The 27,995-nt window shown below is 53.9% G+C and overlaps 1 protein-coding gene and 1 long non-coding RNA gene across 14 annotated transcripts; one reads left to right on the forward strand and one right to left on the reverse strand.

Moving 5' to 3' along the window:
- The first annotated feature begins 5,925 nt into the window (after positions 1 to 5,925).
- Positions 5,926 to 27,974, forward strand: LOC120747851 (zinc finger protein 883-like). Its single transcript, XM_040053887.2, is given in 2 exon segments — positions 5,926 to 7,172; positions 26,598 to 27,974. Coding segments are annotated over 2 exon segments (2,058 nt in total). The 5' UTR covers positions 5,926 to 6,038; the 3' UTR covers positions 27,522 to 27,974.
- LOC120747852 (uncharacterized) lies at positions 12,525 to 22,370 on the reverse strand. 13 transcript variants are annotated; one of them, XR_005699212.2, is made up of 7 exons: positions 22,302 to 22,370; positions 19,926 to 21,419; positions 19,150 to 19,421; positions 16,846 to 17,075; positions 16,244 to 16,411; positions 15,892 to 15,995; positions 12,525 to 13,041 (listed from the first exon to the last, which is right to left on the reverse strand). It is a non-coding gene; the product is annotated as an uncharacterized LOC120747852 (long non-coding RNA). The 13 variants fall into 13 exon arrangements; XR_005699210.2 differs by having other exon boundaries at positions 12,531 to 13,041; positions 15,892 to 17,023; XR_009208728.1 differs by having other exon boundaries at positions 12,531 to 13,041; positions 15,892 to 17,075.
- Positions 27,975 to 27,995: the final 21 nt, after the last annotated feature.

The raw sequence follows: 27,995 nt of genomic DNA on the forward strand, positions 1-27,995 counted from the left end.
CCAGCAACACCAGCCACTGTATGATGTCATTAACATTCAGAGATTTGAACCCTTCAAAGACTGGTGGGGTAGGCCCAAAGAGCTGGGTGAAGGGTTGTGAAAAAATTTCCCCTGGTGTCATTTCTTCACAGTAGGTACCGTTGTTAAAGTAACCCCAGAAACACACCGTTAGTGTATGATAGCCCTGAATCCACGTGCCTGCCTTCCAGAGGAAATTAAAAATCCACGATTTCCTCACTTCGTTAACCCATATAGCAAACTGGATGACAGCCACAGTAACCTTAGTTACAGGGCCCATGTTTAGAAAAGGGCCTGCAAATGGGAGAAATACGGCCACCACCACATGCCACCCGAAATAGGGTAAGCCAGACCACATGATATCCAGTACACAACAATGTAGGCACCTAAGAACTGTTATTCCTTTTACTCTCAATGCCCTTATGCCCCACGACTTGGGCACCAAATTCTGTCTTGTTTTGAAAAGACAGGTGTCTGCTAAGGAGAGGCAGGCCTCTCTAGGAAATGAGGAATTCAAATCCTTCCCTCCGTGTTATTACAATTTGGAAGATTAAAAAAAACTTTTCAGTCAGAGCTATAGGGAAAAGGAATAACAGTCCTTTACTAGTAAATATAACAGGACAGACAAAAAAACAACAGCAATTATAACAATAGTAGAACAGAACCAAGAACCCCGAGGTTTCAGAGCAGGACCAGGATTAGCCCTGCACGGCTGGGCCAGGGCCAGGAGCAGAAGGCCAGCACCCTTCATTTGCCCAGAGGCAGCCGTCCAGACCAAGAAGGTCACTGGTGCCCAGGCCTGAGGTACCCCAAGCTGCCTCCCTGGTGTGCAGCTCTGCAGAGCCCATGGAGTGCAGGGGCCTGGGCAGCTGTAAGGGTCTTCATTTACTGAAACCGGGTAAAAACACCAATTAATGTTGAGGGTTTAGTATTTATTTTTTTTCTGTGAGAGGGAGAGATTAGGAAAAAAGAAACAAAATACCCTTAAACTTAAAAATGAGCAAAAATAGTTTTATTAACACACTAAAAGAATGGGGAAAAAAAGTTGAGAAAAAAGAAAACTTAAACAGAATGACACTTTAGAACACTCTTTTCTCCTCTTATAAACTAGTAACTTTCTTATTAAACAACACAGAAAGACACAACTTGTGATTTTCAGTCAGTTTTACTATTTAGACATAATCTCTAATTACTTTATCAGAAGAGTCTCTCTAGAGTGTTCATGCAGACGCTTACTACAACACAAAATAGTCCAGGGGCTCTTAATGTCACACATCTGCCCCTGCCCCGTTTGTGCCCCCTGTGATGGTGGGGGTGGGGCCAAGTGCTGGTGCCCCCCTGCCTGCAGCAGATCCAGCGCTGAGGGGAGTTCAGGGGCACCCTTGGCATTTGGGGTCCCCTGGGATTTGGGGTGACCCCCCGGCCCCCCAGGATCTCCCTGAACATGCTGACACTGCCCAAGTGCAGTGAGAAGGTTCAGACCCAGCACGGGGTCTCCATCTCTGTCACCAGCATCACCCAGGTACCCCCAAAACATCCCGGGAATCCCCGAACTCCTGGGGACACCCCAACCTCCCCAGAATCCTAAAAACATCACTGGTACCATCCAAAGACTCCCCAAGACGCCATGCAGACCCCCCCAAACACTCTCAAGACATCAAAATTCCTACAGGAACTCCCAACTCCCCCAGATCCCCTTAAGAAGGTTTATACATGGCAAGGGGTCCCCATCTCTGTCACTGGCAGGTTCCCCAAAACAGCCTTGAGTTCCCCTGGGATCACCCAATTCCCCTTCGGGACCCCTGAAAACCCCACTCAGGAACCCCCAAAAATCCACCGTGACCCCAAAACCACCCAGAACTTACAATAGCCCCCCAAGAACCCCTCACTAAAGTTTGTACCCAGCACGGGGTCCCCATCTCCATCATCAGCATCACCCGGGACCCCAAACCCTCCTGGGACCGCCAACTCCCCCCGGGGCTCCTCTGCAGGAATCAACGAGAGTCGTATTGTTCTTTTAAGGGGAGTTCCAGTGGGAACCCAGGACAGTGGGAACCTCAAAGCAGCGATGGTAGAGAGAATCCCAAACATCCACCATGGGGGGCAAAACATCCCCTACGGGGGCTTGTACTGCCCCCCCCCCCAATGTCACTAAAGCCGTCAAGATCCCCCGTTAAAAGGAGCTTGTGGGGCTGCGGACTCACAAACACCCTAAAATGGGGAGGAAAAACACCCCTGTAGTGGTGGGATCCCACCTGGATCCCCCCTGGATGGCTGCAGCCATGGCGCTGCTCCCACGCACTCCCAGTATGATCCCAGTATGATCCCAGTACAGCCCAGTCACTCCCACTGCTGGCATCCCCCCTCACCCCTCTCTCATTCCAACCTGTCCCGGCTCCATCCCCGCTGCTCCCGCGGGCTGCCAGGGGTTCAGGGAACGGGGGAGGAGGAGGAGGGAGGGAGGAAGAGGCGGAGCGGCAGCAGGAAGCAGCAGGAAGAAGAGCAGAGGAGGGAGCGGGCGGCTCCAGCGCTCCCTGAAGCCGCAGAAGCCCCGGGACCATCGTCCCCCATCCCGCAGGTGCCCGGGGAGGGGGAGCTCGCCCCAAATATCCCGGGGCTCCCTGGGTTTGGGGTTTTTTGGGGGGATGTTTGGAGCTTGCAGGGCTCCAAAGCCGAGGCGCAGATGCCCCTCGGGGGGACATCGGGGGCTCCCCGGGAGGTGTTTTTGGGGGTCCCGGTGGCGGCAGAGCCCCGTTGGGGGCGGGGGGATGCGGGTCCCCCCGCGGTGGGGGTTGGGCTTCCCGGGCCGGGCGCTCCGAGCTCTGCCGGGGCCACGTGGGGAGCGCGGGAGCGGCGGGACAGGCGGGGGGACACCGGGTTTGGGGAGCCCCGGGAGAGCTGCAGGCTTCCCTGAGTGAGACCGCGGAGACAGGAGAGCCCCAGAGCCACAAAGCGGGGACCCCGAGAGGGGGGGACCCCTGGGATTGGCGTGACCCCGGCGGGGGTGCTGGGGCTGGAGGGGTGGGATGGCCGGGAAAGGGGTTTGGGGGTCCCGGTGCTGGAAGTGGCTGCTCCCAGTATGAGCCCAGTTGCTCACCCCATGTGGTTCCAGTTTCCCCTGCATTCCCAGTATGAGCCCAGTCATGCCCTATTGTGATGCAGTTTCCCCCCAGCATGGTCCCAGTTGCTCCCAGTTCTTTCCACTTTCATCCAGTGTGTTCCCAATTTCTCCCAGTTGCCCCTAGGGTAACCCTAGTCACGATCCCAGTATGAGTCCAGTACAATCCCAGTTTCTCCCAGCAGGGCCCCAGTCACTCACAGTTGTCCTCAGTTTCCCCCAGCATGGTCTCAGTTCCCCCCAGCACATTTCCAGAGGCTCTCAGTGTGGTCCCAGTCACCACCTGCATGGTCTCAGGCACTCCCAGTATATCCCAGTTGCCCTTAACATTCTTGTAGTCATTTCCAGGCACTCCCAGTTACCCCAGCGTGGTTCAGTTGTCCCCAGTTTTATCCCAGTCACTGCCAGCACATCCCAGTTGTCACCAGCATGCATCCTGTCATTGCCAGTTGCTCCCAGTTTGTCCCAGTGTGAGCACAGTTGGCTCCCAGCATGGGCCTGGTAGCTCTCAGTAACCCCCAGTCAGGGTCCAATCACACCCACTATAATTCCAGTATGATTGTAGCCACTCCCAGTATGATCCCAGTCACTAACAGTCTAATTCCAGTCAGTCCCAGTCAGTCCCAGTATGATGCCAGTGGCCCCCAGTGTGATCCCAGTTGCTCCATGTCAATGCCAGTACGATCCAAACAGCCTCCAGTATGATTCTCATGGCTCCCTGTCTTTCCCAGTATATCCCAGCATGCTCCCAGTCAATCCCAGTAGGATTCCAGCCACCCTCAGTGTGATCCCAGTCTAACTCAACATGGACCCAGCTGCTCCCACTGTGATCCCAGTATGATCCCGATTGCTGCCAGAATAATTCCAGTTGTTCCCATTTCCTCCCAGTATGATCCCAGGTGTGCCTAGAATAGTGCCAGTTCCTCTCAGTATGGTTCCACTCACTCCCAGTTGTCCCCAGCATGGTCCCAGCTGTTCCCGGTATGGTTCCAGTCCCCCCAGTATGGTTACAGACACTCCCAGTATATCCCAGTTACCCCAGTAAGGTTCTGGTTACCTCAGAGCAATCCCCATAATTCCCAGTTACACCCAGTTGCCTCCAGCATGATCCCAGTTTCTGGCAGTTGCCCAAAGTGTGGTCCCACTTGCTCCCAGTATGATCCCAGTTTCCCCAGTTGTGGTCTCAGTCCTCTCAGCATGGTTCCAGTACCTTCCAGTTGATCCCAGTTGCTCCCAATGTGTCCACATTTTCCTCCCAACATGGGCCCAGTAGCTCCCAGTAACCTCCAGTCAGGATCCATTCAGACCTGCTGTAATCCCAGTGGCTCCCAGGATGATCCCAGTAGGACCCAGTCACCTCCAGTTTCATTCCAGTCACCCCCAGTATGACCCAAACACTTCCAAATACTCCCAGTGTTATTCCAGCCATTCCCAGAGTGACTCCCTGTCGCTCTCAGTGTGGGCCCAGTTGCTCCCAGTCACCTCCAGCATGGTTCCAGTCACAGCCAGCACCATTCCAGTCACTCCAGGTCTGGTTTCAGTAGGATCCCAGTAGGACCCCAGCATGGGCAGAGCTGCTCCCATTATCATCCAGCGTGGTTCCAGTTGCTCCCATTTACCCCCACTGTGGTTTCAGTCTCTCCCAGTGTATCCCAGTTGCTCCCAGCATTTTTCCAGTTACTCCCAGTTGCACTGAGTTGATTCCAGTCTGATCCCAGTTGCTCACAGCCACTCCCAGTCACCCTCAGTGCAGTCCCAGTTGCTCCAAGTATGATCATGTATGATCCCAGTGTCCCCAAGCAGGACCCAGCCTCTCCCATGGTGATCCCAGTTGCCTCCAGCATGGTGTCAGTTGTACCCAGTTGCCCCTAGTATAGTCCCAGTCACTCCCCAGATGATCCCAGTCCCTCCCAGTCCTGCCCAGTTGCCCTCAGTGTAGACCCAGTCACTCCCACTCACTCCCAGTTGCCCCCAGTGTGGTGTCCCAGTTCTCCCCAGCATGGTCCCAGCTGTTCCCAGTGTGGTTCCAGTCCCCCCGTTATGGGCACAGACACTCCCCAGAATATCCCAGTTGCCCTCAGCATGCTCACAGCCATTCCCAGTCAGTTCCAGTTGCCCCACTAAGGCTCCAGTTAGCTCAGTACAGCCCAGTCACTCCCAGTGATGCCACTCCTGGGATCCCCCACCCCTGTCTGCGTTCCCCCAGCCCAAATCTGCCGAGAGGAGCCCCAAGGGCTGGAAGTCCCCAGCCAGGGTCCCCAGCAAGGCTGGAGGAGCAGAGCCCTGTGTCCCCCAGGAGCCCAAAGTGGGGAGCCCAGAGAGGGGGGAGTGCCACGATTGGCGGGACCCTCACCAGCCTGGAGAGGGGCAGGGGGGGACTCCTTGGAGCCCCTGCACCCCGAAGCAGAGAATGAGGGGAGAAGGGACCCAAGGGACCCCCAAACCCCAGCATCCCTGAGTGGGGAGGTGGAAAAGGGGGAAACTTTGTATTCCTGGGACTCCCAGCAGCCTGGGGAGGGCAGTGACCAAATAGATGCAGGACCCCCAGTACGAGTGTGACCCCCAGCAGCTGGGACAGGGGGGAAGCCCTGAAGACCAAAGGGGGAAGACCAGAGACAGAGAATTCCTGGGAGGCATTTTCAGGGCTGAATCTTGGTGTTTGGGAGGTTTTTCTGGACCCCAGATGGCTGGTGACTTCTAGAGATGGACTTGGGCAGGGGACCTTGAAACTCAATGTGCTCATCCCTTGTTTTTCCCCAAACTGGGATTTCTTATTTCTAAGTCTTGGCTGGATGGAGGAAGAAGCAGTGAAGAAGAGGAAGATGCACCGGGACAGCCAGGCAGGTGAAGAGGAAGTCAGTGCCCCTTTCCCCCTCTCTCCTGCTCCATCTCCCAGCCCAGCATGGCCCCCAGCTGCAGGACAACCCTGCTGCTGATGCCGTCCTGCTGGGGATGCACTGGGGGATCTCCTTCCCCTTCCCTCTGGCAGAGAGGCAAATCCCATCCTGTCCTTATCCTTCCTCTCCCAGACAAGGAGCTGAGGATGGAGACCAGGGAGGACAAATCCCTGCTCCAGAACCTTGTGGAAGAGGCCGTTTTGAGCAGTTCCATGGCACAGGAATCCAATGGGGAGGAAAAGATAAAGAGATGTCATGGGAGGAGGGGCTCCAAACCCATCCCAGGGTGCTCTGAAGAGGAAAGACCCACCCTGTGCCAGGAAGGTGGACAGAGCTTCAGCCAGGGCTCTGAGCTGGTGGTCCATGAGCAGCTTCATGATGGGGAGAAGCCCCACAAGTGCTTGGAGTGTGGGAAGAGCTTCAGCTGGAACTGCCTCCTGATCAGCCATCAGCGGATCCACACCGGGGAGAGGCCCTATGAGTGTCCCCAGTGTCAGAAGAGGTTTCAGACCAGCTCCAATCTCCTCAAGCACCAGCGCCTTCACACAGAGGAGAGGCCCTTTCCCTGCCCCGACTGCAGGAAGGGCTTCAAGCACAACTCCCACCTCATCACCCACCGGCGCATCCACACTGGGGAGAGGCCCTACGAGTGTGGGGAATGTGGGATGAGCTTCAGCCAGAGCTCCAGCCTGATCTGCCACCAGAGGATCCACACCAGGGAACGGCCCTACGAGTGTGAGCAATGTGGGAAGAGCTTCAGCCACAGATCCCACTTGATCCGCCACAAGAACATCCACGCTGAGGAAAGGCCATACAGGTGTGGGGAATGTGGGAAGGGCTTCAACCAGAGGTCCCAGCTGATCATCCACCAAATGATCCACACTGGGAAGAGGCCCTACGAGTGTTCCGAGTGTGGGAAGAGGTTTCAGACCAGCTCAGATCTCCTCAAGCACCAGCGGATTCACACAGAGGAGAGGGCCTTCCGCTGCCCCGACTGCAGGAAGGGCTTCAAGCGCAACTCCACCCTCATCATCCACCGGCGCATCCACACTGGGGAGAGGCCCTACGAGTGTCCCCAGTGTGGGAAGAGCTTCTCAGACAGCTCTAGCTTGAGCCAACACCAACGGAGGCACCGGTAAGTGAAGCCCTGCGAGTTCCCGACTGTGGGAAGAGCTTCCTGCACTGCTCCAGCTCCATCCCTATCAGAGGACCCACATTGGGCAGAGCCCTGGTGTCCCACATTCCCAGTGGTCCAGATTGGGAAGACACCTGGCTGATGGTCTTCATGTCCTCCTGGATCCCCACAGGTACCTGGATGAGTGCAGGGGCAGGAACATCCATCGGGACTCTGTTTGACATTGAAAATTAATGGGGAATAGCTGAGTTGACTTTACAGCCCAAAAAAATCTCATGAGCTCTGCCCAGTTTTTATATCTGGTGGCATCAATCAACACAGGATGATCTTGGAGATCTTTTCCTACCTGAATAATTCCCATGTTTATCCCATCAGAGCACCCAAATTAGAGGTAAAAATAAAGAAATGAAGCAAAGAGATCTACATCTGTGTCATTTTCCTGGGATTTGAGTGTGAATTTTGGGTTCACGGAATATTCAGGAGAATTTAGGTGTTCTGGGACCACCCAAGCCAAGGGACATGGCCATGATCTCGTAGTTGTTGCAGCAGAACGTGTCCACCTGAGCCTGTCTGTTCTCCAGGCATTCCAGTTGTCTGTCCCAGTCCCAGGCCTGGGTCTCCCCATCCGGGGTGTCCCCCACAAAGTGCCCAAATCTCTTCTGAAGTGCCCGAGCTGCTTCTGGCTGTGGATGTTCCTGTCCACCAACCTCTCCTGGTCAGTGCCATGGGGGGCTGGGAGGGGTTTTAGGGACTCCTGGGGGCACTGAGAGAGGCTTTTGTGGCTCTTGGGGGCATTTGTGGTTCTGGGAGGGGGCTTGGGGGCCTTCTGGGGGCGTTTGTTGAGGGAGTTTTGGGGTCCTGACAGGGCTGTGTGGTTTGGAGATTATTTGGGTGGGTCTTGGGGGAGATGGGAAGGGAGTTTTGTGGTTTTTGGGAATATTTATGTTGCAGGGAGTGGTTGGGGGTGTCCTGGGAAGGAGCTGTGGGCTAGTTTGAGCAGTCTGGGAGTGGCTGTGGGGCTGGGAGGGGGTTTTGGGGCAGTTGTGACTCCCCCATGTCCCCAAAGCTGACACCAGATCCTGTACCAAACATGCTGCTGGGATTTGGAGGCTCCATGTTGGGGTTCATCCTCCTGGTGCTGCAGGAGAAGGTAAGGGGCAGTCCCCAGGGGCCGTGTGTGTCCCCCCAGAGCGTGTATGACCCCCCCATCCCAGTGTCTCCCCCTTTTCCCTCCCCACCAGGCTCCTGCCCCAGCTCCTGCTGCCCCCAGGAGGCAATTTGGGGAGGGGGCAGAGGGGGTCCACAGCCCCACCGGGGGATGACCCCACCCCAGCCCCTTTGTTTAGCACCAAGCTGGGCTTGGGGCCACAGGAGGAAGAGGCCGAGGGGAAGCAGATCCTGCAGGTGGGACGGGGCTTGGGGTCAGGGCAAGGTCCTGCCCTGCACACCTGGCTCAGGTGTGACCCTGCCCCGGGAAGGGAGTGGGACATTCCCATCCCCACGGTTCAGGGCTGGGAGCATGTAAGAGTCTGTCTGAAGTTCCCCTCATTTGCCTCACGATCATCATAAGGACCCCGAGAACTGCAGTTCTGGCCTGCTCAAGGTGGATGTTTGCCAGTCGTCTGCAGGTGCATTTTCCTGTGTCACCATGCCATGGTACACGGGCCTTGAGCAGTGTAATGGTAGTTCTGTACCTGAAGATTGCACCTGCTTCATGGTCCCTGCTTCACAACAATAGCCTATGAATTTCCCCACCTCTTGGCCAAGGGAACTTTCTGGGGTAACTTTGGTGGTCCCCCACAGAAAATCCTTCATCTGCTTTGCAACCACTGTGACAGACAGAGATCAAAACCCCCTTCCAAGGACTGAGATTGAGACCCCTATATGAAGCCCCTCACCAAGGACTGAGACATGAGACCCCTACAACCCTAATTCAGGGGATGGGGGCTGACTTAACTGAAGTGAGATGTTTGCCTGGAGGCGTGATCATTGGACCAAGAAGACAATGGCTCTCGCTTACTGCTAAGAACATGGACTACCTGTTCCCCCTCGGTGGCTTCAATAGATTTACCTGTTCCCCCCATGACTGAGGACTATAATAAAAACCCCTGAGTTAACCAGAGATTTTGAGAGACTCTCCCTGACATGACAGGCGGACCCATCGACCGGACCACGAGGACTCCGTCTCCATGTTTGGTAGCTATATCCCCCCTTTCCTCTACCTCTTTCTCTATCTCTTTCTCTCACTCTTAATCCCTCTATCCCATTTGCTATGGTCAATCAATAAAGGGTGCATTTGTTTTAATGCTGAAATCCCCTCTGTGTTGTGTTTTGCAATCTGAGATCAGTAAATGAACCATCACGACCCCCGCTTGTACGAGCGGATCGGGACAGAGCAGCACCTGGAGCACGGACATGGAAATACTGGGAGAGACTGGGACCACACTGAGGGCTACTGGGTGCTACTTGGAGACACTGGGAATGACTGGTGCATGCTGGGGGCAACTGGGATATACTGGGAATGAGTGAGATCATGATCATGGTAGGATCAACTGGAACCATACTGGGGACTCTGGGGTGGCTGGGAATGAGCTTGCTGGGGGTAACTGGGATATACTGGGGATGTATGGAACGATCCAGGAGGGGACAACACTGGGAAAAACTGGGACCATGTTGGGGGCAACTAGGAGCAATGAGGGGTGACTGTGTCTGTACTGGGGGCCACTGAGATCATACTGGCAGTGAGTGGGACTATACTCGTGGCAACTGGGTGCAACTGGTGTCACACAGGGTGGAACTGGGATGACACTAAAGGGGGACTGAGATCATACTGGGAGTTCCAGGAGCATGCTGAGGACACTTTGGACCATGATGGGGGCAACTGGGATATACTGGGAGCAACTGGAACTGCATTGAGGGTGACTTGGAGTGGCTGTGTGCAACAGGAATCATGCTGGAAGCAACTGGGAGGAAGTCGGGGTGACTGGAAGCATGCTGGGAGTGCCTGAGATATACTGAGAGAGACTGGGAGTCACTGGGACCATACTGGGAGTGACTGGAACCATGGCAATGGCCTGGGCTGGGTGCTGTGGGGCCTCAGGGTGCACAGGGAGCTCTGTGACCCTGCGGGGCCTGCTGGAACCAAGGGGACATTGTGACACTCTGTGCCCACCCTGCCCATGGGGTGTTCCAGGAGCCCTGGGGTGCCCAGTGCAGCAGAGCAGAGCCCCTGGCTCAGAGGCTGTTTCCTCAGAGCTGTAGCCAAGCAAAGATGGAAGTGGCCCCTTAAAGAAAATCTCAAGTTTCCTGCAGTGGCTTTCGTTTATTCACTGGAATTTTTCGATCGGAACTCAGTCCCTCTGGAAGGGACACACACGAACCAAAGCCCCTCCTGACACCCCTCTCTGGCCCTCTTGGCACGGGGCAGCTGCTCTCAGCTCACAGCAGGGCTCCGTGCACTCCCACAAGCACCACTCCTGGGGAACTGGCACCACGCAGAAGCAGCCCCAGACCCCACAGCCCAGGAACACTGCCCCTGACCAAAACCACCCACCCAACCTGACAGATCCATCCATGGCCAGGAGGATGCTGGAGCTTTTGACCTCCCTAGGGATGACCTGGCTGGAATGAGGGAAATCCAGGGCCTGCAGGCTCCAATAGAGGAAAAAGCAATACGAGGGTCAAAATTAAAGACCTGAATTCATCCCACAAAGAAAGGAAATGGCTCCAAAAGATTTCCTGTCTTGGGGAATGGTGACTATAACAGAACATTGTGCAACCAAGAGGAAGAGCTGCTGCTCCAACACCATTGGAGTAGCATCTTTCTAAGTGAAGGCAGATTAGGGTTTTTGTTTTTTTTTTCTCTTATCACCTGTTTACCAGGGCCAGCGTGGCTGTGGCATAGGAAGCACCAGAGAGATCCCTCGCTGCCCGACTGACAGCTGCCATCTCTCCTTCAGCCACAACATCCTCTAAAGTGCCTCTGTCCATGTATTCCAAAACCAGCCACAGTTCCTCAAGGACAAGGTAGCTCAAAGAAGAGAAGTGTGGCATGGAGACCAATGTGCACAGCTAAATCACCTCATGGAAAAGACTCCAGCTGAGTCTTGTTCCCAGGTTACTTGTCAATGCAAAGAGAATCAAATGGAGAGACATTCCTTTGAGACCAAACAGTCCTTGGAATCTGCACGGTCTGAATGAGAAAGGCACATCCCTGAAAAAGGAGATGTCTTAGATGGCAAGCAAGGGAAAAAGGCAGTTTAGCAACAGCAGAGGTAAATCCTGCAGCAGGACACAGCCCATCAATCAGTTGGTTCAACATCCTAACTCATCAATCCCACCAGGAACTCCAGGAACAAGGCAACACAACTTTCACAGTTATCCATGGGAGGGAGTGAGGGGCAGGTGAGGCAAGGGAGGGGGAGGCAGTGCAAGGCAAGGGAGGTGTGCACAAGGCACAACAAGGCAGGTTCATGCCAGGCAAGGCAAGGGAGAGGAAGGCAAGGCCAGGCCAGGTTTGGGTAGAGCAGGCAAGGAGAGGAAGGGGTAGGCAGGACAAGGAAGTCAGTGGGGGCAAAAAAAGGAGGGTCTGCAAGGGAAGAGAAGGGAGAGGTAGGCAAGGCAAGACAGGGCAGAGGAAGGGATGGGCAAGGCAAGAGATGGGTCTGCAAGGCGAGGTAAGGGGAAGGTAGGCTGTGAAGGGCAAGGCTGATATTGGGACCCCTCTGGGTTTGGCTCCTACAGAGCACACAGTGAGTCAGGCACTGGGCTGAGGGAAGGGGTCCCATGTAAACCCAGCACAGGCATTTCTCTTTGAAGAGGGGATTTTGGACGGAGAAAGGAGAAGAAGAGACTTTCCTGTCTCCTGAGATTCCCCCTCCTCCTTCAGCAGCCATACCCCAATCGATCAGTACAATAGTTCATATGATCACTTACATGCCAGGGAGCAAAAGGCACTCAAAACTGAACCCTGCCAGAGCCCAGCCCTTTTGGAGGGTGTGGGGGAATGGAATTTCAGTAGGAGTTGACCCAAAATGATACTTTGCCACTTGTGGGTTTCTCACAGCCTTGGCAGTTGTGCAAGATCTCTGTCCCAACACCTGCTCACCTTTCAAATGCACACATGTGCCTGGGGCCAGTTCAGGTTCCCTGGAGTGGTGGCTGCTTCCCTTTGAAACAGGAGCTGTTGCCTTTTCTGGTGCACTTAACTCCCTTCTAACTATTAGAAAGTGGACGAGAAAAGGGAATTACCCTGGAGGAAGGGGACCAGAACCTGGGAAAAGGATAAAACACACCTGAATTACAAATGAAATTGATCTAATTTATTTATTTAGTACTAATCTATTATTACAAACAAAAACATGTTTCTGAGCTGAAGCTGCTCACACCCTGGACAGATTTTTCAGTTGCTGTGTTATTTAAAGGATGTCCACAGGCTGTGGAGCAGCCTGGCTCTCTGCCCCTCTGCCCACAGGGATTACGCACTCCGAGCTCCCCCAGGAGCCACAAGAGGGCTGGCAGAAGGGCAGGCGGCCTCAGCAGTGACACCACCACTGCACTGTTCTCCCTGCTCTGCTCCTGCCCAGACTCGGGATGGCCAAATCCCCCCAGGCTGTGCATTCCACAGCAGGGCCACCATTCCCCTCGGGAGCAGCCCACGCCCAATTTGGCTCAGGGATGGGCTGATGAGTCCTGTCCCAGGAAGAGGCATCCAGTGCCGGGCTGCTGCCACTTCCTGCTCCAAGTGCCTCCTTCCAGCCGGGCTCTGGGGGTGCTGAGGCTGCTCTGGGCTCTGCCAGGGCTCTGCTGGGGCTCAGCTCTTGGCCACACTGGGTCCACTCCCCATCACATTGCTCCAGGCACCTGAATCACACCTGGAAGAAAGGGAAACTTGCAAGGGAGTTGAGGTTTAATGCAGTTTTTATTAAAAAAATCCTAGCTAGCACAACAAAAAGCTGTCCTCAAGTCCTGCATCTCCTCTGCAACCACTTGTCCTGCCTCCTCTGTGCCAGCTCTTGCTCTCCAGTTGCTCCTCACAGACCACAAGGAGCTGGCAAAGACCCTGTGCAAGCACCATGGACAGGTTTTAATGCTAAGTTCAATTTATCTTCAACTTTGAGTAGAATTATCCTTCCTCAAAAAATAACCCCTGCTTGCCATTTTTCAAAACACTCACATAGGGTGAATTTGCCTTATGTGTTATGTTTCCCGCAAAAACATCTTGAAGAGAAAAACACATCTACTATTTTTATGTCTTTCAGTTTTCATAAGGAAATCTGTCTGGCTTTGTTTTGTTCTGTTACTGCAGGCTTCAGACCCAGTACTTGCAGTCTGATTGAAGCTGTGTTTTATGGCATAGAAGAATCTACCACAGAGAATGAAGGGTAACAGTTTAAAATTAATCTTATTTGGACTATCAGTTGTGGTCCTTATAAAAATCCTTTCCAAGGGTTGGGTTTTCAAGCTGGAGTATGAAGTACAGTGAGTTTCTCTGGATAATGCTGCAGCTCCATCTCACCAGACACAGAAATGGGCCAGAATCCAGCATTTTGAATGTGAATTTGGGGTCCTGGCCTTGCCCCAAAGGAGAGACAGGATGTTCCCTGCAATGTCTGCATGGAGCAGACAGAACAGATGGGGAGGTGTTTGCAGGGCCCCTGGGAGGGAATATTGGGGTTCCTGTCAGCAGGATCCTTGTGTAGCTTCAGGCTGGGGTGGGCAGCAGATCCATCTGCAGCTTCCATGTGCTGCTCCAGCAGCTGCTGCTGGGGACCCTGAGGGAAGAGGCCACGGGAGGGATGGAAATGCTGCATGGACAGCAGCAGCCAGGGCCAGGAATGAGCTTTGCCTTCCTGGCTGGTAAAATGAGGCTCCTTTAGTGCAAGAGAAGGCAAAGATAAGGTCAAATTCAACAGTTCAAGGAAAAATGTAGAAAATTGGAAGCCTCTCAAAATGCCACACACATTCATCTGTTAGCTCTTCAGTGTCAGTCCTTGTAAAAAGCCTTTCCAGTTTTCCTTTAGATTCCAGGGCCCAGAGCTGGGCTTCAGAGTTCAACTGATTTTTAATTTTTCAGGTTTTTAAACAGAGCTCTGAATTGGGCAGTTCTTGTCAATTTTTCTGCTCTCCTGACCTTGAAAATGGTTCTGTGCTCCTATGAGCCACATCTGGAGAGGTGGTTGGCAACCATGGAATCCTCTGGGAAAGCACTTGATTGACTTCAGGGCCTGGCTGGAGAGCTCATCCTGAGGAAAGAACTGTTCCAGATGCCTCTGTCCATGTCCAGCTCCTCACAGCTGAGTCCCTGAACACACAGGGTGGTTTATAGGGATTTATTTTCCCCTCCTGTTCACTTGGAGATGATTTTGCAATCCTTTAGAGGAACATCTGACCAACCCCCGTCCCCATTCCATTTTATTCTCTCCACTTTGGAGCTGGCCTGCTGGGTATGACATGGAAATTGGTAGTGTCTCCCTGTTCTTCCCTCCAGCCCTCAATTGTAACCTGTATTAAACACTGCAAAAGGCCTCATTTATCTGGTGGGGAAGATGTGAGGTGGAGAAAGTTAATAGAATTTGTTTTCATGAACCTTATGATAGTAAAGAAAAATGAGGTTTGTCATTTTGGTGTGGTGCTGGGTGTTGGGATTTGGGAGTTTATTTCTTGTTCTTGTTATTTATTAGTATTACTTTTCGTTGGCAAGACTTTGAAATCTTAGACATTATTAACAATGGCTGGATTTCACTCACTGGAAAATCCCCTTGCTTTTCCCACCAGGATTAAACTGTGCAATTGACTCCAAGTTGCCAGTGGATTCTAAAGATGGAAAATCCTGTTCATTGTGGGTTTGGTGTGGTTTGGAGCTGGGGAAGGGTCTCATCCCCTCCCAGAGGTGCCCCAAGCCCTCTCTGCTGCCACGTCTGCACTCTCTGCCCCTCACGGCTGCCCTGTGCTGGGGACATGGTGGGACCCAACTCCTGCCAGGGCTGAGGCTCCTCATGGCCCCTCACAGCCCTTCATGGCCCCACAGAACCTCTGCTAGCTCCTCATGGCCCCTCATGGGCCTTCATGGCTCTTCATTTACCCTCACAGCCCTCATGGTGTCTCACAGCCCTCACGGCTCCTCCTGGCCTCTCACAGTCTTTCATGACCCCTCACTTTTCCTTACAACCTCCACGCTCCTTCATGGTCCCTCATAACTCAAGGCCCCTCACAGCCCCAGGCACGGGCTCCTCCCACAGGCGAAGGGGTCGGGCCCTGCTTGTTCTCCTTTCATTTCGGTCCCTTCCCAGCCATGAGTAAAGAAAGGCTGAAATGGAGCCTTTCCCCAGCGTTTCCCTCGGGGTTCATTGCGGCTGAACCTGTGTGCTGGCGCTGGCCCCAGCGCCAACATCCCTGCAGCCCCCCAGGCCTTTGCTGTCCCCCCCGTGTCCATTCCCTGTCCCCGAGTCCCGCCCGGCTCTGGCAGCAGCAGGAGCCGCAGCGCAGCGGGCGCCGGCCCGGCCCAGCCGGGGCTCCCGGGCAGGAGCAGCAGCAGCGCCGGCCCCTTCCCACCTGCTCCTGCCTCGCCTTCCAAGGGCTTTTTCCAGCTGAATGCTGGAGTGGAGCAACAATCACCCACAAACAGCCCTGATTCCTCAGGGCCCGGCTGTGCTGCCCTGAGCCAGCCTCCAGAGAAAGAAAGGATCGGGTTCCAGTGCTGTTTTCAGCACAGTTTTACTCACCCTGAGGTGACAGCAGGAGGCTGCTGCTGCCTTTGCCTTGAGAATTGTAGATCCTGTCTGCTCTTGTCCCTCCTCTGGTTGCCATTTGACTTTTATCTGTAAAACTGCCATTGCCTTTTATGATCAATGCCACCCAGAGTGCTTTCATGACAGGAAACTCTGGCATCATGAGTAGCAGATCCCCAAATGTTCACAAGTCCCGGAGCACAAAGTAAAGGAGAATTAAAACCACACAGGTCACATTTGCAGCACTCAATCACAGCCCTGTTGCTGCTGCTGAAATAAAATCAACTGACAAGAGACCATCACAGAAATTGTCTCCTGCCACACAGCACCCATCATTCTCCCTCACCTCCTCCTCTCCCAGCATGAAACAAATTCCAGCTCGTAGGAGGCTTCCCCAGAGAGAACTCAGACTCCTGTTTCAGACTGAGTGTCCCTGCAGAGGAACAGGGCATCTTTCAGGCAGTTCCACAAGCTCAGGCTTCTCATTTCATGAGGCGTCGGGGATGAAAATGGCCTTTTGCAGAAAGACAAAAGCAGAGGGAATGGATTAGAAATTATTAGAAAAAATAACCATTCTTACAGACCAAGTTCACCCAGTCATTCCCTGCATTTTTCCTTTTCAGATTCTTTCAGTCACCTCCTTGGAGACGTTCAGCTTGTTCTGGTGCTTCTCATGAACTGATTGTACTCTTGATTTATATCAATGCAAGAGATGTAGAATCATCTGAACTGAACACAGAAACAAACTCTCTCTGTCAGTCCATTTTCATTCTCTAGATTACTTTCCAGGCGCCCATGGAGATGTTGGAATGATTTTCACACAACTCCACTCCAGGCTGCAGCCTCTGGATATTCCTTCTCTGCATTCAGCCAGGCTTGTATCCCCTAACAATTCCTGGTACCCCATCATGTTTTCTTAGGGTAGAACAGTAACAATGAAAACCTTACCAATGGCACAAGTCCCCAGTCCACAAGGAAAAGAAAGAACAAGTTGTAAAGTTCTCCATACATTTATCTTGCTTTGCTGCAAGGGTTGTGCTGCACACACGGTGTAGAAAGCCAAGATAAGCTGCCGTTAGTGGCACATCTTGTGACAGACGCTGCATCTCATTCTCCAGGAAAGGTTCTTGAAAAGAGCAGACAGGACTGGGGAGAAGATTCCTGGAAAACTGAAACAGCTTTCCAGAAGTGAAATGAAAATGAAAAGAAATAAACCAAAATGTTTCCCTCTGTTTATTTCTATACTACCCTTTTCCATCTTGCACTACTTCTCCTTCCCATTAATTCCAGATGGATCTTATCTCTAATATCCATGACTTGGCAAGTTTTAGACACTGTAAAATACCATGAGCTACACACAGTTTGCCGTCCTCTGTTTTTGTTGGAAAGCAATGCTGGAGCCGTAAGTGCAGTGCTTGGGTCGGGCAGGAATCCTACTGGATACACCGGGATACACCGGGCCTGGGACTGGCATGCACTGGGAGCAGGATCAGAGCACACTGGGACCCAGCAGGACCAGAACTGGGGAACAGGGATCACCATGGGACCAACTGGGATATACTGGCATTAGACTGAGAGTGACTGGGATCATACTGGTGGAAAGTGGAACTTACTAGGATAAGTGGATGTGACTGGGAATGAGTATGCTGAGGGCAACTGGGATATACTGAGAGTGTCTGTGACCATACTGGGAGTGACTGGGAACACACTGAGAGGGACTGGAAGTGACTGGGTCTATACTGGGGGCAACTGGGTTTGACTGGGACCACGCAGGGGAGACTGGGATCATAGTGACTCATACTGGGATCATACTTGAAATGACTGGGTCTATGTTAGGGCCACTGAGAGCAACTGGGATCAGACTGGGAGGAACTGGGAGCTACTGAGACAATACTGGGGGCAACTGGGACCATGATGGCTTCAGAATAGCATCATACTGGGAGTGACTGGATCTATGCAACTGGGATTACACTGGGAGGAAATGGGACCATGCTGGGGACAACTGGGATCATACTGGGAGCAACTGGCACCACACTGCGGGTGACTGGGGTCATTCTGGGATCATACTGGGAGTGACTGGGTGCAGGCTGAGGGCAGTGTTGAGGAAAAGGAAACTGGGATATACAAGGAGAGACTGGAATCATGCTGGAGTTGACTGGGAGTGGCTCTGAGCAGGAAATCATGTTGGAAGCTACTAGGAGCAAATGGGAGTGAGTGGAAACAAACTGGGATTTCCTGGCAGAGACCAGGAGTGACTGGGATCACAGAGGAACCATAAAGGCAGTCACAGGAATAATACTGGGAGTATCTGGGAGTGATTGGAACCTTACTGGGTAACTGGGTGCAACTGGGACCATGCTGGAGACAAATGGCACCATACTAGGAGTGACTGGGATCATACTAGAATCAAACTGGGAAGGACTGGAGCCATAGTGGGAGTGAATGGGATCATACTGGAGGTGACTGGGAGACACAGGGCCCATGCTGGGAGTGACCTGGGCTCGCCTGGGGGAACTGGCCCAGCTGGGGCTCAGGGTTGTTCTCCCCCAGGGCTGCCCCGGGTCCTGCTGCCACCCCTGGCCCCACAGATCCTAGGGACAGGGGACAGCTGAGGGACAGGGAACAGCCGAGGGACAGCTGAGAGACAGGGGACAGCCAGGGAACACGGCCTGGCCCAGGGACACTGAGCTCCAGCACTTTGGGCTGTTGTTCCTGGGCTGTTGCCCTTGGGCTCCCAGCACAGGCCAAGGGGGAGAATCCCCTCCACAAACTGTTGTTTGCTTGAAGCTTTGCTCTGGAACATTCCCAAGGAGCCACCTGCAGTGGCTGGAGCCCGGCTGGGTGCCCAGGGCCACCAAAGCCACTCTGGCAGTGCCCTCCTGCCCCGGGCAGGGCAGGGAACACCCGAGGAAAGGCTCCTGCTGGGCTCAGGGCAGGGACAGGGCACTCCCCTGGTGCTGCCACGGGCACAACAGAGCCGGCCTGGGGAAAGGATTGGCGTTTGTGTCCTGTGCAATCCCAGCAGGGATTGCTTCTCATTTCACTGCTGTCATTGGATTGGTCATCGATTCAAATCATTTCCCCATGGAATTTCCATGGCAGTTGGTAGTGGGGAGAGCCATCCATGGAATTCTCACCTGACTGGGATGAGAGTGAGATCCAGCTATGGAAATCCCATGGGAATTCCTGCCTTCCCAAGTCCCCCCATTTCTGAATCCCACATTCCCATAGAAATTCCCCTCCCACACCCACCTTTGTGCTCCACAGCATCCCAACCATATCTGATGTATTTTGGGGCCCTTCACACTGGTGTGTCCCAGGTAAAGCTTCATCTGCTCCACCATGATCCCTTTGGATTCCCAGCACCTCGGGGTGATCCAGGTGGCACCGTCGGACACTGCAAAGCTCCCGGATCGCAGCTGGAAGGAGATGAAATCCCACCCGTCGTAGCTGCACCATGGGATCCATGGATTCTCTGCGGGACAGGAGGTGACAGCTGGAAACCACCTGCACCATGTGGAGACCTGGGAATGAGGAGAGAAGGAACCCAGGAGTCGTGCCCCAGCCCCACAGAGCCTCTGGGAGTTCCCTGGATTCCCATTCCAGCCCCACAGATCCCCCCCATCCCTAGAGATCCCATCCCAGCCCCTCAGAGTCCTCCATTCCCACAGATCCCAGCCCAGCCCCCAGCTCCCCCCACTCCCCCCTCTTCTGGGTGTACCGGCCCCATCTCCAGGTCACTGCCAGCCACGTGCCAGTTCCTCTCCTTGAGTCGGGTGTGGCTATCTATCCTGGTTTAGGGCAAATTTGGGAGAAAACCCCTGAATGGGATCCCTCTGGGGAGCAAACTCAAATGGCCCCTCCCCCCAACTGCTCCGGTAAAGAATTTCCTTGGAGAAAAGTGGAAAAAACTATTTTACTTAACAAAGAAAGTGCATACAAGTACAAAGAATGAATAATATGAAACAATAAAACCTCTCGTTCTGGAGTGAGATGGCAAATTGAGAAGGTTCTTGCCGTGGATGTACCTCGGCTCTCTCTCAGTCTCTCATCAGTCCCAGTCCATACTGCTGGAAAATGCCAAGGTCCAGGCCCTGGTGGGCTGCAGGTGCAAGCCCCCAGTGCTCCCTGGGTTTTTCCAGTCCAGAGCAGGTTTAAACAGTCCCAGGAGAAAAAAAAAAAAAAGAAAATACAGTCCAGGGAACTTCTCTGCCCTAGCTAGCTGAAACTAACTAAAAGCAAAAAGATCTCTCCTGCAGTCTCTCCAAGCCTCCGCTGAACACCCTGTCCGGAGAAGAATGTGAAGGAGTCAGGTATTTTTCTCAAATCAAACTCTGCGCTTCTCCTTGCTCTTAGAACCAGTCTTAAAAGCACAGAACTCAACAAACAGCACAAACAGAACAGAGGACTCAGGACACAAGCATCATGAAGTCACCCTAGGACACTATCTCAATATCCTGGGTCTGCCTGTCCCAATATCCCAGCTCTGCCTATCCCAATATCCCAGCTCTGCCTATCCCAATATTCCAGCTCTGCCTGTCCCAATATCCCAGCTCTGCCTATTCCAATATTCCAGCTCTGCCTGTCCCAATATCCCAGCTCTGCCTGTCCCAATATCCCAGCTCTGCCTGTCCCAATATCCCAGCTCTGCCTATCCCAATATCCCAGCTCTGCCTATCCCAATATCTGAGCTCTGGCTGTCCCAATGTCCCAGCTCCGCCCATCCCAATATCCCAGCTCTGGCTGTCCCAATATCCCAGCTCTGCCTGTCCCAATATCCCAGCTCAGCTCCCGCTGCCATCCCCGGTGTCTGTGGCTCCATCTGGCCCCGCTCGCTGTCCCAGCGCTCACAGGGGGTCCCGTCCACGTCCCCACAATCAAGGACTGGGGGACCCCCAGGCTGGGCTCCAACACCGCCACTTCCAGGGACTGCAGTGAGTGGAGAACTGCGGGGACACGGTGATTTGGGGGAGCTGGGGGACTGAAAGTGGGAGTTTGGGGATCCAGGGGGGTTATAGGTCAAGGAAAGGGGAGACTGGAAGAACTGGCTGAGCTGGGAAGGAGGTTCAGGGGCTCAGAGTCAAGGAAAGGGGGTGCAGGGACTGGGAGAGGGGGGATGGGGTGTCCAGGGAATCCTGTGCCCAGGAAAGGGGGTGCCAGTGATGCCTTGAGGAGGCTGACCTGGAACAGAGACTAGACAGAGCTAAAAGAATAAAGTAATTATTCATTAAAAGGCCTTAAAAGGATACACCTTGGGCAGAGCAAGAGTCTGGCCAGGGCTACACCCAAGATGAACACAAAATGGTCACAAAATGGATGACCAGCCATGAGGTTTCACACTTTGATAAGTTTTTGGTCCATTTTCATATCAGGGTTAATTGTCCAATTTCAGCTTCAGGGTCTGAAGTCGCATCCTCCTCATTTGCTCTCTTCAGTTCCCTGTTGTTTCCTTTTTGGGCCTGAAGCTTGTAAGGGTTGTCCTTGGTCTCAAGCTGGAGAAGGATTTGTTTTGTCTACCTGCCCTGTGAAGAGAACTTACTGAATAGGAAGCTCAGAGTTCCACACCAAGGCAGCACAGAATCTGAAAAACATGAAACCTAAAACTTAAGGCACCACCGGGGCTCCTCAGAGTGAGGAAAGGAGGGGCTGGGAAATGCAGGAGTGGGGGCTCAGGGGTCCCAGGATCAGGGAAAAGGGTGGGTCTGGGGGCTGGGAGAGGCGGGGTGCCCGGGATTAGGTTGTGTTGGTACCGGGTAAGGGGGTGCAGGGGGGTCTCAGTGCCAGGCAAAGGGGTAAAAAAGCATCTCGGTTCTCAGGAATGGGGGTGCAGGGAGGTCTCAGGGTCAGGGAAACGGGGGGGCAGGGACTTGGAGAGGTAGAAGGGAGTTCCAGGGGGTCCTTGATGCCAAGAAAGGGGATTCCAGGGTTTCCCAAGAAGGGGGGACCAGGTGGAATGTTTGGGAAGGGGGAGTTTGGAGGGGTCTCTGGTTTTGAAGAAAGGTGGGGCTGGGGGCTGGGAACGGCAGGAATGGGGTTCCAAGGCATTCCAGGGCATCGCAGGGTGAAGCACACGGGAAGATTGGAGGCTAGGAGCCATTGGATGGCCGAGAATAGGGGAGCGGGGGGGTTCTGATGTCTGGAAATAGGAACTGGGGGGTGGTGTCCCTGTGCAGGAAAAAGGGAGCAGGGGGGTCCCGGTGCCGGGAATGGCGGTTCAGGGTCCCGGTGCCGGGGGGACCCACTCCCCCCTCGCCCCCCCAGGAGCGCCCCCAGCCCCAGCGCTGGAACCATCGCGCTGTTCCCACACGATCCCAGTATGATCCCAGTATGATCCCAGTATGATCCCAGTACAGCCCAGTCACTCCCACTGCTGGCATCCCCCCTCACCCCTCTCTCATTCCAACCTGTCCCGGCTCCATCCCCGCTGCTCCCACGGGCTGCTAGGGGTTCAGGGAACGGGGGAGGAGGAGGAGGGAGCGAGGAAGAGGCGGAGCGGCAGCAGGAAGCAGGAAGCAGCGGGAAGGAGAGGAGAGGAGGGAGCGGGCGGCTCCAGAGCCCCCTGAAGCCGCGGAACCCCCGGGACCATCGTCCCCCATCCCGCAGGTGCCCGGGGAGGGGGAGCTCGCCCCAAATATCCCGGGGCTCCCTGGGTTTGGGGTGGTTTTTGGGGGGATGTTTGGAGCTTGCAGGGCTCCAAAGCCGAGCCGCAGATTCCCCTCGGGGGGACATCGGGGGCTCCCCGGGAGGTGTTTTTGGGGGTCCCGGTGCTGGAAGTGGCTGCTCCCAGGATGAGCCCAGTTGCCCCCTCCTTGTGCATAACAAGGATTGTGAGGTGGACGAATATCATTGAAAGCAAATTTTCAGAAACTGTTTCCCTTAGGCTTCACCTGAGAAGAGTGATTTTCTCAGAATGTTGGGGATAAATGAAAATAAAAATCATTAAATGTGTCAGAATTAAAAATTCTGTGGAATTTTTAATTAGTAGGTTTTAATTAGAAATAATTAGAATTTTGTTTTCATATTTTTCTCTTCTTTGGTATCTTTGAGCAAAAGCGAAGCCAATAAATCCTTAATCCTGTTAACTCATCCGAATTACGAAATGGAGTACAGAGGAGGAGAGGTTTGTGTTCTCTGAGCTATTTCTAGGAAAAGAAGGGGACAATTTTGAGGAATCAGGTTAACACATAGTAGAAGTAAATGCTGTATAGCAATACTTGTGTCACCAAAGTGTTTTGATTTGGTTTTTTGGTGTTTTTTTTTTCTTTGGTTGACTGGGATGTTTGGCTTTCTGTTGGTGTGGTTGTTTGGTTTGTTGGGGTTTTTTCTGTTTGTTTTGGTTTTCGGGGGGGGGTGTTGTTTTTTGGGGTGTCTTTGGTTTTTGGTGGTGTTTTGGTTTTTTTTTTTTTTTTGTGTGTGTGTGTGTGTGTTTTTGTTTGTTTTTTTTGTTTTTTTTTTTGGGGGAAGTGGGTTTGTTAGTAACCACCCCCAAACCCCGCACCCCTGTGTGGTTCCAGTTGCCTGGGCACTCCCAGTATGAGCCCAGTCATTCCCTATTATGGTGCAGTTTACCCCAGCACAGTCCCAGTTTCTCCCAGTTGCACCCACTTTTATTCAGTGTGCTCCCAGTTCTCCCAGTTACCCTAGTATAGCCCCAGTCACTCCCAGTATGATGCCAGTCTCTCCCAGCGGAGCCTCAATCACTCACAATTGCCCTCAGTTTCCCCCAGCATGGTCCCAGTTCCCCCCAGCACGTTCCCAGTGGCTCCCAGTGTGGTCCCAGTCACCACCTGCATGGCCTCAGGCACTCCCAGTATATCCCAGCTGCCCTGAACATTCTCATAGTCATTGCCAGGCACTCCCAGTTACCTCAGCATGGTTCAGTTGCCCCCAGTTTTATCCCAGTCACTGCCAGTACATCCCAGTTGTCACCAGCATGCACCCTGTCATTCTCAGTTGCTCCCAGTTTCTCCCAGTGTGAGCACAGTTGGCTCCCAGCATGGGCCTGGTAGCTTCCAGTAACCCCCAGTCAGGGTCCAATCACACCCACTATAATCCCAGTATGATTGTAGCCACTCCCAGTATGACGCCAGTGGCCCCCAATGTGATTCCAGTTGCTCCCTGTCAGTACCAGTATGACCCCAGCAGCCTCTAGTATGATCCTCATGGCTCCCTGTCTCTCCCAGTATAACCCAGTGACCCCCAGCATGCTCCCAGTCACCACAGTTTTTTCAAGTTGCTTTCAGGGTGGTTCCAGTTGCTCACAGCCACTCCCAGTCAATCCCAGTATGAGTCCACTCACCCTCAGTCTCACCCAGCATGGACCCAGCGTCTCCCACTGTGATCCCAGTATAATCCCGGTTGCTGCCAGAATAGTTCCAGTTGTTCCCAGTTCCTCCCAGTATGATCCCAGTTGTCCCTTGAATAGGCCCAGTCCCTCTCAGCATCGTCCCACTCACTCCCAGTTGTCCCCAGTGTGGTCCCAGCTGTTCCCAGTATGGTTCCAGTTCCCCCAGTATGGTTCCAGACACTCCCAGTATATCCCAGGTACCCTAGTAAGGTTCTGGTTACCTCAGAGCAATCCCCATAATTCCCAGTTACACCCAGTTGCCTCCAGCATGATCCCAATTTCTGGCAGCTGCCCAAAGCGTGGTCCCAATTGCTCCCACTATGATCCCAGTTTCCCCAGTTGTGGTCTCAGTCCTCTCAGCATGGTTCCAGCACCTTCCAGCTGATCCCAGTTGCTCCCAATGTGTCCACATTTTCCTCCCAGTAGCTCCCAGTAACCTCCAGTCAGGATCCATTCAGACCTGCTGTAATCTCAGTGGCTCCCAGGATGATCCCAGTAGGACCCAGTCACCTCCAGTTTCATTCCAGTCACCCCCAGTATGACTCCAAGCTCTCCCAGATACTCCCAGTGTTATTCCAGTCATGCCCAGAGTGACTCCCTGTCACTTCCAGTATGGGCCCAGTTGCTCCCAGTCACCTCCAGCATGGTTCCAGTCACTGGCAGCACCTTTCCAGTCACTCCCAATCTGGTTCCAGTAGGATGCCAGTATGACCCCAGCATGGGCACAGCTACTCCCATTATCATCTAGCGTGGTTCCAGTTACCCATTTACTCCCACTGTGGTTTCAGTCTCTCCCAGTGTATCTCAGTTGCACGCAGCATGTTCCCAGCCTCTCCCAGTTGCACTCAGTTGATTCCAGCCTGATCCCAGTTACTCCCAGCCACTCCCAGTCACCCTCAGTGCAGTTCCAGTTGCTCCAAGAATGATCGTGTATGATCCCAGTGTCCCCGAGCAGGACCCAGCCTCTCCCACGGTGATCCCAGTTGCCCCCAGCATGGTCCCTGTTGTACCCAGTTACCCCTAGTATAGTCCCAGTCACTCCACAGGTGATCCCAGTCCCTCCCAGTCCTGCCCAGTTGCCCTCAGTGTAGACCCAGTCACTCCCACTCACTCCCAGTTGCCCCCAGTGTGGTGTCCCAGTTGTCCCCAGCATGGTCCCAGCTGTTCCCAGTGTGGTTCCAGTCCCCCCGTTATGGACACAGACACTCCCCAGAATATCCCAGTTGCCCTCAGCATGCTCACAGCCATTCCCAGTCAGTTCCAGTTGCCCCAGTAAGGCTCCAGTTAGCTCAGTACAAACCAGTCACTCCCAGTGATGCCACTCCTGGGATCCCCCACCCCTCTCTGCGTTCCTCCAGCCCAAATCTGCCGAGAGGAGCCCCAAGGGCTGGAAGTCCCCAGCCAGGGTCCCCAGCAAGGCTGGAGGAGCAGAGCCCTGTGTCCCCCAGGAGCCCAAAGTGGGGAGCCCAGAGAGGGGGGAGCACCGCGATTGGCGGGACCCTCAACAGCCTGGAGAGGGGCAGGGGGGGACTCCTTGGAGCCCCTGCACCCCGAAGCAGAGAATGAGGGGAGAAGGGACCCAAGGGACCCCCAAACCCCAGCATCCCTGAGTGGGGAGGTGGAAAAGGGGGAAACTTTGTATTCCTGGGACTCCCAGCAGCCTGGGGAGGGCAGTGACCAAATAGATGCAGGACCCCGAGTACGAGTGTGACCCCCAGCAGCTGGGACAGGGGGGAAGCCCTTAGGACCAAAGGGGGAAGACCAGAGACAGAGAATTCCTAGGAGGCATTTTCAGGGCTGAAACATTTTGTTGGGAGGTTTTTCTGGACCCCAGATGGCCGGTGACTTCTAGAGATGGACTTGGGACTTGAGGGGACCTTCAAATTCAACGGGCTCATCCCTTGTTTTAACCGAAATCAGGATTTCTCATTTCCAAACCTTGGCTGGATGGAGGAGGAGGCTGCAAGGAAGAGGAAGATGCCCCAGGACAGGCAGGCAGGTGAGGAGGAAGTCAGTGCCTCTTTCCCCCTCTCTCCTGCTCCATCTCCCAGCCCCGCATGGCCTCTGGCTGCAGGACAGCCCCGCTGCCGATGCCGTCCTGCCAGGGATGCATTGGGGGAAATCTCCTTCCCCTTCCCTGTGGCAGGGAGGCAAATCCCATCCTGTCCTTGTCCTTCCTCCTCTAGACAAGGAGCTGAGGATGGAGACCAGGGAGGACAAATCCCCACTGCAGAACCTCATGGAAGAGGCCATTTTGAGCAGCTCCAGAGGACATGAATCCAAAAGGGAGGAAAAGCCTCAGAGATCCTGCAGGAGGAGGGGCTCCAAACCCATCCCAGGGTGCTCTGAGGAGGAAAGACCCACCCTGTGCCAGGAAGGTGGACGGAGCTTCAGCCAGGTCTCGGAGCTGGTGGTCCATGAGCAGCATCATGACAGGGAGAAGCCCTACAAGTGCTTGGAGTATGGGGAGAGCTTCAGCTGGAACTCCCTCCTGATCAAACACCAGCGGATTCACACAGAGGAGAGGCTCTTCTGCTGCCCTGACTGCGGGAAGGACTTCAAGTACAACTCCACCTTCATCAGGCACCGGCGCATCCACACTGGGGACAGGCCCTATGAGTGTCACGTGTGTAGGAAGAGGTTTCAGACCAGCTCAGATCTCCTCAAGCACCAGCGGATTCACACAGAGGAGAGGCCCTTCCGCTGCCCCGACTGCAGGAAGGGCTTCAAGCACAACTCCCACCTCATCAGCCACCGGCGCATCCACACTGGAGAAAGGCCCTACGAATGTGGGGAATGTGGGATGAGCTTCAGCCAGAGAACCAGCCTGTTCCGCCACCAGAGGGTCCACAGCAGGGAACGGCCCTACCAGTGTGAGCAGTGTGGGAAGAGCTTCAGCCAGCGCTCCCACTTGATCCGCCACCGGAACATCCACGCTGAGGAGAGGCCATACAAGTGTGGGGAATGTGGGAAGGGCTTCAACCAGAGGTCCCTGCTGATCATCCACCAGATGATCCACACCAGGGAGAGGCCCTACGAGTGTCCCGAGTGTGGGAAGAGGTTTCAGACCAGCTCCAATCTCCTCGTGCACCAGCAGATTCACACAGAGGAGAGGCCCTTCCGCTGCCCTGACTGCAGGAAGGGCTTCAAGCAAAACTCCACCCTCATCACCCACCGGCGCATCCACACAGGGGAGAGGCCCTACGAGTGTCCCCAGTGTGGGAAGAGCTTCTCACGCAGCTCTACCTTGTCCCAACACCAACGGAGGCACCAGTAAGGGAAGCCCTGCAAGTGCCCCAACTGTGGGGAAGAGCTTCCTGCAGTGCTCCAACTCCATCCCCCATCAGGGGACCCACATTGGGAAGACACTGGGCTGGTGGTCCTTTAGTTTGGTGGTTCCTAATATTCTTTTGGTTCATCTTCATCCCTTTAAAACCAGCAAAATTGGGCTGAAAATCATCAAATTCATCAAAGGCATCTGAAGCCTCACTTTTTCCTTGTGTTTCAAAAGAATCTGGGATTCCAGATGATACTTGGGAGGATTTGGGGGTATTTGGTGTGGTTGTCTCCATTTCTTATTGCTCAAAGAGACAAGAGGGTTTGATCTGTCACCTCAAAAACACTCATTGCCACTGAAAACTACTCAATCCCACCGCAAAATTACTCAAATCCTCAGCCCCTCAAGCATGGAATGGGGTTGGAAAGGGGTTGGGCAAAGTGGGATGCAGATCAGGAGGGGTGAGGTGAGCAT

This window comes from Hirundo rustica, unplaced genomic scaffold, assembly GCF_015227805.2.
Source record: "Hirundo rustica isolate bHirRus1 unplaced genomic scaffold, bHirRus1.pri.v3 scaffold_227_arrow_ctg1, whole genome shotgun sequence".
Classification (NCBI taxonomy): domain Eukaryota; kingdom Metazoa; phylum Chordata; class Aves; order Passeriformes; family Hirundinidae; genus Hirundo; species Hirundo rustica.